The 12502-nt window shown below is 42.0% G+C and overlaps 1 protein-coding gene across 1 annotated transcript; it reads left to right on the forward strand.

Moving 5' to 3' along the window:
* Window positions 1–11633: 11633 nt before the first annotated feature.
* Window positions 11634–12146, forward strand: LOC308297475 (uncharacterized protein; the record flags this gene model as incomplete). The annotated part of the gene is made up of 1 exon (XM_080740880.1): window positions 11634–12146. One exon carries the CDS (start codon window positions 11634–11636, stop codon window positions 12144–12146), a length of 513 nt encoding a protein of 170 aa, XP_080597006.1.
* Window positions 12147–12502: the final 356 nt, after the last annotated feature.

A 12502-nucleotide genomic window follows, 5' to 3' on the forward strand; every position in this document is an offset into this window, starting at 1 on the left:
AGGAACCCTTAGCTGAGAGAGATAAAGCAGGGACCCCCACTACATATTGTATAAAACTGTGTTGCAGATAAAACATTTTCATAGATTTCTGAGACAGCTTATTGTGACAGCAATATCATCAGTAAATTGTTGATTTAATGTCTATGTTTCAACCTTGAATGACTTGAACCATCAATACTTAGTCTGCTTTAATTTTCACTCTAAAACAAACCTCTTTGCCAAGAATAGCAGATCTACAAGCTCACAACGCCTCACACTGGGAGGTGTTGTGACCTTGTACATTATCTATATTCTTGACTAATGTTCCACACAATAGGGATATTAATGTAAGGTTCAAATGGTTAGTATATAAAAAAATGAAAATCTTGTCACACGATTTGAAAGACCCCCTATAGTAACTCTGAGGACCCCATAGGTGTCTCGGACCCCCTGTTGAAGACCCCTGCACTGTAAGTTTGGATTTGTTGTTAATAATTAGAAATACATGTTTCCTACATTTTTGGATGAGCAGGGAACATAGAACCTTTTTGTGGGGAACATAGAACACAGGGAACATGGGTACAATCCCTGATCAAGGACAAATCTAATATTGAGATGAGAAGTTTATGTCAGATAATAACAAGACTTGTTTGTTTGGTTGTTTATTTATTTTACATTGAAGCTGGAACATGGTAAAAAGAAGAGCTACTGTTTGTGATACATGTCTTTTTTAACCGAACATTTGTAACTCAAATCTTGCTTCTGGGGGGTCCCTGGAACTAAATATTTTGAGACAAGGGTCCGTGCCCAAATACATATAATTTTGGGGGTCCTTCACATGAAAAGGTTTGAGCACCACTGACTAGAAACATTAGAAGGATTTGAAATATTCAAAGACATTTTTAAGATTTTTTTCAAAAATAGCAGATCTACAAGCTTGCGGCACTGTGAGCTTGTATATCTGCTGTTTTTCAATAGTTAAAGGACAACATTCATGGGAGGCGCACAGTGAATCCTTATACCCAGGGCCCAGAATTTGGTGTGACATCCCTGAGTAGAATAACTGTAGAATGTACAATAGGGTGAGGACAGGAGCTGGCCATGGTGCTGAAATGACAAATCACTTCTTATGAACAAAAAAAAAAGGCTCTGTTCAAACTCCAAAGCTGTGAGCTTGTATATCTGCTATTTGAGCGGTGGTCACAACACTCCTATACGTGGCCGTGTGTGTGGGTCTGTCTGTCTCCGGGTCTGTAGCCTGCAGTAACCTTTTCTGACCACACATGTTAAGGGAGGGGCGCTGTTGCGCACACACACACACACACACACACACACACACACACACACACACACACCACCGCTCAGTTCACACGAGTGTGATTTTTTCAATAGTTAAAGCATAACATAATGATACACGATAATGTGTACCCATTCTGAATGGGTTAAATACTTCGGCCACTTAACTCATACTGTGCCGATCCCGAACTAGTTCGGCTTTATTTCAATCCAATACAATGTTTTTTTTATTAATTCACTTACCCCGAGCTGCTTGTAGAGTCGTGGGTGGTCCTGGCTCGCTAGCCGCTAGCCAGTTAGCCATTCTACTCTGTCCGACAATATATTCCATTAAAAATGGTTTAAAATACATTTTTGAGCTCCCCAATGTTCACCCGATGTTCGGCGCCGCTTCCGATGAGTACACGAGTGTGCCGATCCCGAAGTAGTCCGGCTTTTTTTAATTACATGAATAAAATGATAAGAGGCCTTCTGAAGCCTGGCCTGATTTTTCTAGCTACTAGCCGAAAGCTAGCAACCTCCCGGCCGGCCGTAATTTGCGAACGCAATCGCCAATCTCCGCCTAATCCAATGAAAGACGACATCTTTAAAGGCTTATATCTCTGGATTGTGTCTTTGAAAAGCGGCGCGAGGTTTATTTACGGCGAAATCGCCCAAAAATGATCTTTTAGATGACAAAATGGGAATAGCCATTCTGTTAGCATCTTCATCCGGGACATTTCCATGCCGTGCATGAACGTGAGCACGTGAGGTCCTGGAAGGTTAGGTCCTGGAAGCTAAAGCGCTCGCCTATGAGAGATGCGCTGGCATTCTTTGGCCCCTAGAGGGCGCTGGCACTCAATGAGTTAAACTGCCATCAGATCGGATTATCTCCCAAATCCACCGCCCCTGGCTTTCTGGCACAGTTTCAGCAAGGGATGGATGACCTTGCTTTGACAGTCATCATATTGATGTGGGTTGGTAAGGGATATTTTTGGGGAGGTTTTATCAAAAGGTTTGTTTAAAAACCCATTTAGCCCTAGAATTAGAATGCTTTTAATACTATTGAAAATAGCAGATATACAAGCTCACAGCGCAGCTGTCAGCTTGTAGATCTGCTATTTTTTTTTTATCATGATTTTTTTTGCAAGTCTTTGAATATATATTTTGTGTGTGTGTGTGTGTGTGTGTGTGTGTGTGTGTGTGTGTGTGTGTACATACTGTATACATGCAATATACTGTACACAGTGTGTTTTGTGTGAGTGCATAAGTAGCATCTGTATCTAAAGTTCAGAGTCAGACACAACGTTTTACTGTAAGTGTTAGGCCCCCTGCACCGTTGGCCTGCTTGAAATCAGGAAAGCCTGGTTGCTGTCGGGATGTAAGAGATAGAGAAGCTGCATTGCGTCTGATTGTGATCGTTGCTTGTGATCCACAGGGTGACATGGAATCTAACAGGAAGAATATCAGCAAAAGTGGAACCCATGTCCCATACCACACTGGACCAATCGTCTGGGGAGAGACGGGGACCAAGAGACAGCATGCAGCTCATTCATCAAGGTACTGTGATATTAACACACACTGTCTCCTACTCTGATGCAGTCGGCAATAAGCAACAGGCCATCGCCTGCCAGCGATAATATCTGGCCTGGTAAATAAGTTAAAATATCTGACTGAAATTGTTGGAGAAAAAAGAAGGGAAAAAAGTGTACAGATTGTTAGTGATAGTATTGACATTGGTTCTCAGTTAATAAGGTATGTTTATAAATGGCAGTGGTACAGCCAACACAAAAAATAAAAGCATGAATATATTTTATTTTAATAGCATAGTATTGAATGCACAATAACATAGTATCCTAAAGCAATACACAGTTTCTCTCGGTTCATCTAGAGACCTTGAACCATGAAAGGGGTCATCTGTGAAAAGATGTTATGATAGTCTGTCAAAAAATGGTCCTAATAGTGCCACACTTGAAGATGGTGCCTGAACAAAATGATTACACAAGAATTTTCTATCCTCAACTATAACATTTTGATTACACACAATTATTAGTTTTACCACCACACACACTTTTATAAACCTTTTTATAGCAATATAGTTGTTGTGTATATAAGATGGTTTATAGCATGTTCCACTTCCTAAATTAGCCATTGATTGTGTACCATCTAATGGCTTAGAAAAGAATTGGCCTGAGGTCAGATTTACTTGCTGACCACTGCTGTAAATTCCTGAGGACCTTCATGAATGTCACTTTTCCTGACCAGATCATTATTTGCAGAAAATATCTGACCATTTTGAATGTGAAAACATATACTGTACTTCAGTCTGCTTTATTCATCTGTGCCCGTGGGTGACTGAACAAACTCTAAGCATCTCTTTCTAAATGGTTCAAATTAATAGTCTGTTCTGATTCTTTCTTTGGTTGTTCAGATCCTGGTGGCCAACTTTCTGCCCCAGACAGAAGCACTGATGAAGGAGAAGACCTCAGATGAGGCCTGCAAAGAGCTGGAGGCCAGCGGCCTGGGAGGACCTCTGATCTGATGTCCTGTGTTTTACAGCCATGTATGAGCACAACATCTTTGTGCAAGGTATCATGTGGGACATCAACTGCTAAGACCAGTGGGGGTAAGTCAAAAACCCAGCCACTTAAATTATATACAAACCACATACAGTACTTAATGAATATTGGGTAAACCTGTAATATTTTTTAGGACATGAGTTGGTTATGGTCTAGGACACAAAAAAAGAATGGTATAGCCTGTGGCTTAGCATCCTCCATTTTGCATGCACATTCCCACTAGGTCAAGGAACAGATGCCACCCTTCTCACATTGGCCACCAGCAGGTCAACTTTTGCATAACACATTTTTGGAACACAATGCCTTAAAATAACACATGCAGCATCTGATTGTCATGAAAGGTTCAAGAACACTGTTTTTTTCCACTGCTTGCAGCTATATTTGTATGTTGATTTAATTGTCCATACTGTTAAAGGAGTCATCCAGACCAAAACACATATAGGGTTAAATCTGTCTTTTATCATACCCCTTTATACCTGCTTTAGTCCATTTTTTTCATAGCTGCCCCTGTTGCTAGATTTCGGCTGCCCCTGTTGCTAGATTTCGCGGGCCCTCTCATAACCTCTCATAACAAATCGACCCCTCCCTCCCCTCCCTTTCTAGCCTCTCCTCTCCCTGCTCTGGTGCAGAGCAGAAGCCGTTTGACAAGTAAGGGTGCCTGTGAGGTCAAAACAGCGGTTTGGTTGGTCTCAGGACGTTGTGTAAACACAATCCAATAAAAAAATACTAACTTTGAAGCTGAAGAAATAACCGCACTAGTATAAAGGCTATACACTCTGTTAGTTATGAGAGGGCCCGCGAAATCTAGCAACAGGGGCAGCCGAAATCTAGCAACAGGGGCAGCTATGAAAAAAATGGACTAAAGCAGGTATAAAGGGGTATGATAAAAGACAGATTTAACCCTATATGTGTTTTGGTCTGGATGACTCCTTTAAGTTCATGTAATAACTCTGCTTGTCTGCATTATAATTCAATTTACATTTTATTGCCTGCAAACTTGACATTTTGTACTATTATAGCCATTGTTTTCTGGCTTGAAGCGAGCCCACAATTGTTTCGAAGGAACAATATTTTCTAGTGTGAAACGACTGTTGTAGCAAACACCCAGTGACCCACTGTGGTGCTGCTGTGACCCATGACTTCCCCTCAGGAGCAATAAAGATCAATCATACAAAGTGGTACAGTATAAGCCAGTACACACAGTACGCAGAACTGGAATGATATCACTGATACACAATAAAGTTAATTGTGGGCTCGCCTGTAAGGCGAGCACACTTTAGATATTGCCATTATTTATCTATCAGGCAGGCAGTCAGTAGAAGGGAACTTCGGTTCCTTTCTACTCCTACATACTTAGACAGAAAATGAAAATAAAAACATCAATGTGTTCAGCTTACAGTAGCGAAGTGTGCTATTATTTTTTACAGCAATCGGCCAAATGGTGGCGCTGTAGGAAGCCTTCGAAAGTGCAAACTTTGAACAGGTAGAGCTCATGCTCTGTTATACGTACAGCCATGAAACCTGTATACACGTATGCGTCTCCTCATGCCGAACAACTTTTACGCCCTGACTTTTGACCTCTGACCTTTAGATCCCCCAAAATTTGGAATTATATGAAAAACAGTAAAAATCTATCTCCTCCCGGGATTTTTAAGTGGCGCGCACGAAACTTTTTTCACATGAAATTTGAACCTATATCTACACAGGCTATGTGGTGAGAAGTTTGTACGTTAAATAATGTTTTTTTTTTATATAATTCAATGCATATTGCGGTTTTATGCAAATTATTCTTCGGCCTCTAAATCATACATGCAAAGTTACAGGTTCATGGCATTTGGCAAAGATGTAGAGGGTTAGTCAAAGTATCACTGAAACCAATCTTATTCCAATCGGCCAAAGGGGGGCGCTATACGAAGCGTTTGAAAATTCAAACTTCAAACGGGCATAAGTCATGACTCGTTTCGTTTGAAGTCATGCACCTTGCTTACACGCGTGCTTTGACTCGAGCGGAAGACATCTGTGTCTTTGTTAAGTAAGCTCCGCCCTTAGATTTTCCGCCATTTTGAGCAGTTTGTAAAACACTTAAACCCACTTTTATTCTGGAATTTTCGCGTCACGTGCACAAAACTTTTTTTACGTGAACTTTGGACCAATATCTAAAGATCTGTCAGATCGGATTTTTTTCAAATTGAAACATGCTTTTTTAATAAATTCAATGAATATTGCAGTTTTATGCAAATTATTCTTCTGCCTCTAAATCATACATGCAAAGTAACATATTCATGGCATTTGGCAAAGATGTAGAGTGTTATTCCAAATATCACTAAAACCAATCTTACCCCAATTGGCCAAAGGGGGGCGCTATATCATTTTTAGCAGTTTGTGAAACGCTTAAACCCGTTAGGATTTTTCTTTTAGCAATTTGCATGAAACATTCTACACACTATCTAAGGACCTTTATCTAATATGCCTATGAAGTGCATACACACAAAAAATAATAATAATACTAATAAATATAGCTGCAAGCAGCGATAAAGTGGCCAAAGCCAAAAATACCTCAAATCATGAACACAGCCTGCAATGTGCGTGACATCTTGCAAGCACATTCCCAATAGGTCAAGGAACAGATACCACCCTTCTCACATTGGCCTGTTATAGCGCCACCAGGGGGATAACTTTTGCACAACACATTTTTGGAACAAAATGGACTTTGATGTCAGTAACGTCAAAGAGAGCACTGCCTGCGATCTTAACATTTTGTACTTTTATAGCCATTGTTTTCTAACTTGAAGCGAGCCCACAATTGTTTCGAAGGAACAATATTTTCTAGTTAGTAAGTGTTGTTGGTGCCACTGAAATACAGTGTGTTTGGGAAAACTGATATTCAATACAATACTACTACTGTGTGTGATTTAGCAGGCCTGGGAATGGGGATCTTGAAAATGTCATGCCTGAGCGGTCCATTCTTGGCCCAATCTGAGACAGAGGAAACTGGACAGTGGGAAAGAACAACCTCTGATAATTGTTAATAATGAAGCATCGCTAAGGATCCTCGTCAGACAAACTGTGTTCTAGAAGAAGTGTGATACTGTTGATAAAATACACTGTTAAGCTTTGTGAAATAAACATCAACTATACAGCTTGTCTGTCATTCTTAAAGAGATGTACTAGATTAAATATGCTTATAAGTTATAAGACCAACAAACTACAGCTAATATAAAATATACACCAGTCATGATGATGAACAAGGGCCAATATTTATTGTTAAAGTCAAACAATAAACAAGGAAGAACAACAAGGAAGTAATCAGTGGTGTCGAGTAACTAAGTAGATTTACTTAAGTACTGTCCTTAAGTATAATTTTGAGGCATTTGTACTTTACTTGAATATTTCCATCGGACGATAAGCCTCCAGACGCCACTTCTTGTTTTGACCATGGACGCTTCTTTGTCCTCTTTGGATTTTCTAAAGAAAAAGACCAAAACAGTGTCAATTGCAACTTAACCCATTCAGGGTTACATATTTGTTTTTGTAGGCACATTCTTTTAATAATATTGTTTTTTAGAAAACTTAGGTCAGGTCAGGCCTAAAATTAAACCCGGGTCAACACGTCCATTCTCTTTGCATTAGCTCTGTTAATCTACAGTTCAAAGGTGTGTAAACAAAAACCCATAATGTGACAAAAACCCATAATCCTCGAGATACGACAAAGTCCTGGCACCCGCCGCTCCCTCTGCGGCCTCCGGGATACTTCATCCACCGTGCTGGTGGGCGTCACCGGAAGGGCCGGCTGCTGATCCTGCTGACGTCCTTGTGCTTTTCCCCCTGTGGTACATACCAACACCCCTGTGGTACATACCAACACCAGTAAGACGCCCTAAGGGCGAGGTCGCGCTGAAACAACAGTCGTATTATGTGGTCTACTCACTGTAATGATTGAAACGTGAGCATGATGCTGGACTGAGCTGCCTGGAGGGTCTTCGTCCAAATGCCTGGTTCTCTTCCCTGCTGGTCGCCTTCTCCCTGCAGAATAGGTCAACATAGATCATGTAATAATATAACAAACATCTTTTGTAAATACTTTGACCAATGCAAAGACGACAGTGAGATACACCAAGAATTGTACAAGCCCCAAACCATCAGTTGATATTTCTCGCCATGCAACACATAAGACACAGACTTCAAATACTAAAACAAAACACAAATCAGTATAACAACAAAAATCCTACAAAAGGAGGACATTAAACATGACAACAATGTGAATTGTGAGGACTACAGTAACTACATTAAGAGGACATCTGCTATTCAACACTCACATGCTACTTAAAGAAGATACTTTTCTTTTTTTAATATTTTTCTTTTCCTGTAGAGTGGAGTTAATGGGACAGTGAATATACGAATGGCCTTTACTTTTTTTCTGCGATGTTTCTGCCAGAGCATGTCCTCTAGTCTAGGGTGAGGTCGCATGTCAACAACTAAAACTAGGCTAAAAAGTGAAATTAAAACATTTGCTGTCATATCAACACTGGTTGCAAGTGTTTATTGTCTTTGGGTTTGGGATGTGCATGTCCTTCCTCGCTCGGGTGGTGTGTGTGCGTGCGTGTGCACATGCCTTCATCCTTCATGTTGCGGTCTAACTCTGGCCTGTGGTTCCCCTCTATGAAGCTGATGCCTTCCAAGTGTCGCTCCATGGCTTCCTGGATGACTTTGTACGGAGGCTGATTTCTCCACCTCCCATTTCTCCTGCTGCTTTCATTTGCTACAGTCCTGTTTGGAAAAGGAGATTTAAATCCAACAACATAGGCCTACTGTATATCAACGCAAAATCTGACAAGATTAATTGTCCCAACTTTACTCACCTTTTGGTTTGGAGACATATCAAGGATGGGAGAGCAGGTACTGTTGTACATCCTCTGTTTTTGTTTTTTTACATTTTTCCTTTACAAATGGTTCATCAAGTCATACAATAAAAAGTGCAGCAGTCGGCAGATACAAAAGACCATATGACACAGGTAGAAACACAGAGATATACAGTATAACAGCAAATACATCCTATTCTTTTACAAACATCATGTTACCTTGCTAAGGCTCTTAAAAGAGCCGTGGTCCGTCCCCTCGGAAGCCCGAATTACACTGGGTGCAAGTGTTTATTGTCTTTGGGTTTGGGATGTGCATGTCCTTCCTCGCTCGGGTGGTGTGTGTGCGTGTGTGTGTGCACATTAGGGATGGGTATCGTTCACCTCTGAATCGATACGATACCTTTTTCGATACCTGGGAATCGATACGATACCTTTTTCGATACCGTTTTCGATACTTTTTTATTCTTATTTTTATTATTATTATTACCCCCCTTATTAACTTTTTTCTATAGGCTATTTTACACACCACAATAGGTTATTAAGGCCCTCTACAGTGGTTCAGCCATTGTAATGTCAAGTATAGTAGTAGGCTTACTGTAGTTGATGGAACTACTATTACTGCTACTATGGCTGCTATTTTATATACAAGTGTTTGTCTGCAATAGAACACATTCTTTATACAGCTATTCTATGGCTATACTGTTGACGTTTTTTATTTTTTATTATTATTGTTATTTATTATCATCATCATCATCATCATCATCTTAGCCTACAGTACCTTATCTTAGTTTTTCTTATTATTATTATCACCTCAATCACAACATTGCATCTTGCTTCTTGTCCCTGTAGACTAGAGTAGCTAGTGACAATAAGACCTTGCTTCTCTTTATTCTTAAACCTCACATCAACAATTTGCGCTGTTGAATGCAACTACATTGAACGTGAATGCGCGTTCGCGTCTACTGCATACATGAACGCGCAGCGGCAGCATGGAGTTACAGAGGCAGGGTGGCTGTGCTGGCGAAACAAACACAAACATGCTTAAAAAGTTTGTTTCAACCGATCAATTACTTTTTCTAGACGGTCGGAACTAAAGACACATGTACCATACTACACATCTCTCCCGGGACTGTATTATTTTTTTTAATACGACACAGAAAAAGGCTTTCACGGAAAGGGTGACAGTCCTTTGCTGCCTGAAGACAGAGCAGCGAGCGGAGGGGGAGAGGCTATGGGGAGAGTAGCTCTGGTCCAGAGCGTTAGCGTGAGGACTGGGGAGAGGTGACGATCGATGCTCACACAGTGTCACAGCCGGAGATCATAGACGTTGGATCATCATAATAACATCGTTGGCTATTGTCGGATGTTTTCAGTTGTGGGCCATTTTCACAGTAACGCAACTACGCAAGTTTACTAAGCAATTCAATGTTGTTACGGATGCGACCGGCCACGGGTGCGTTCAAGAGTACCGAAACTTGGTACCGTTCGTTTTTAATTCAATCGATACTCGGTAGTACCGACGTGATTCGGTCGATACCATTAAAAGTACCGACTTCGGTACCCAACCCTAGTGCACATGCCTTCATCCTTCATGTTGCGGTCTAACTCTGGCCCGTGGTTCCTCTCTATGAAGCTGATGCCTTCCAAATGTCGCTCCATGGCTTCCTGGATGACTTTGTACAGAGACTTCTCCTGCAGATTCTGTTATGGATGCATTGTTGACACAGGGAATAAAGCAAGAAACGTTGGGTGGGTATTCTGTCTTCCACTGCCATGTGGTGAGTCCAGTGTATGGATTTGTCTAGTGACTGGTGGTGTGTGGGCACGCGGAAGTCCAGATTGTCAAATATTTTTGAGTAGCTGGGTGGTGGCTGGATGGTTGACTCTTGGCTTGCTGATGGTGATGCAGCTTTTGATGCAGGCATCAATGAAGAGTAGTCCAGTAATTCCGTGAGTGGCCTCTTGTAAAAGGCTGGTTCCCACTATGACTTGCATGTCCTCGGTGATGTATTTTGCGGTGGAAGTATCTGTTGTGGTCCCTCTCTTTGATAAACAACAAACAAAATGCAAGTAAAGGAGGCTCCGACAGAGCTCACCTAGAGTGGCACTTCTGGCTCCTCCGGCGCTCTGTGTGTGTGTGTGTGTGTGTGTGTGTGTGTGTGTGTGTGTGTGTGTGTGTGTGTGTGTGTGTGTGTCATTTGAGCTCCTCCTCCACGTGTAGCAGTGTAGGGGGGGGGGGGGGGGTCTAGACCCCACAAACCCAATACTGATGAAAAATATTTAAGGAATAAATAAATAAAACGTATATGAATACATGAAAGACAATGACTGCCTTATATGTAAACCATACAATAAAATCATACTTTTTATGCTGGAAAGCATCTTCAGCCTCACAAAAACCCCATCCGATCACCTACAGTCCTCAGATTTGGAGCTGGAAACTGCCAATGATCTGGTCTGTTCAGTTATCCATAACCTAGGTGCGAGTGAATCACGTTGGTCATATTAGTACTATTCATTATTGTGTGTTGCCAAAATGAATTGGCCCCCTGCTCTAAAAAAGCCAGCTCCCCCATAGACCCCCCCAGTCACAATTCTCTGGAGCCGCTGCATTGTGTAGGCCTACTGGCTGACTTAGAACTCCATATCTGGGCATGGCTGACATAGTGGCATCATACTGATGACACAAGTGTCGTAAAGAGACCTTGCTAAGAGACCATGTTAGACTTGAAACCACACAGCATGCTAGACTTAAAACCACACAGCTAATTCAGTTAGTAAGATCTTGCGACAGGCACTTTTTATGTCTGGATCAATCCTTGTCAAGCTGTGTAAAACCTTTATTCTCTAAATGGACAATTGACCTGTTGTTTATTGCGGTGTGCTTGTGTACTTGTTGTTGTCTGTTCTTGAAACATTGTCTAGTAGTCGTTAGCAGGAAATGGCGATGACAGTCCATAAAAAAGCCACTCCCACTGCCATCCAAAGGAAAAAGCCTGGTCCGAAACCTGAGCTGACCGAGGAGCAAAGGCAGGAGATCAGAGAAGCCTTTGACCTTTTCGACACGGAGGGAACAGGCACCATACAGGCCAAGGAACTGAAGTTTGCGGCGGAAGCGCTCGGCTTTGAATTCGAGGAAGAGGAAATCAAAAAGATGGTCGCAGACATCGGCAAGGAGGGCTCGCAGGCGATCGACTTCAGCAACTTTCTCGGTTTGGTGACGCCGAAAGTGAGTGGCAAGGACGCGAAGGAGGAATTGCTGAAGGCTTTCCGGTTGTTCGACGACGACGGAACGGGGAAAATCTCGTTCAGGAATCTGAAGAGGGTTGCGAAGGAGCTGGGCGAAGACTTGGGGAACGAGGAGCTTCAGGAAATGATTGAGGAGGCAGATCAGGACGGGGACGGAGAGGTCGACGTGGAGGAGTTTCTTAGGATAATGGGCTGCGTCAATTAGTACTAAACCAGACTGGTGCCCATTGTGTACCGGCCCAACAGGATACAACCTAACTTAAATACCTTAGTGAACCAGACATTAGCATTCTGGCGAGGTGCCAACTCGTAGTCAGATATGGCCTACTTGTGCGCCAGCAGAGCATGCAAGTAGTGTCAGTGAGATAGGTGCTGTCTGTATGTGGGACAAATTAGCCAATGAGGGAGTAATGTGCCAATGTTGGTGGGGTTGAGTTCAAAGGCCATGCTCCCTCATCATTAGCTAATTGGTGCCAACACTTGGTCCCTCATTGGCTAATTGTTGCCAAATACAGGCAGGTATTTGCCCTGATCCATCATTGGCTAATTGTGCCAATGCTG

The sequence above is a fragment of the Nannobrachium achirus genome (assembly GCF_963921795.1).
Source record: "Nannobrachium achirus genome assembly, chromosome: 13".
Classification (NCBI taxonomy): Eukaryota; Metazoa; Chordata; class Actinopteri; order Myctophiformes; family Myctophidae; genus Nannobrachium; species Nannobrachium achirus.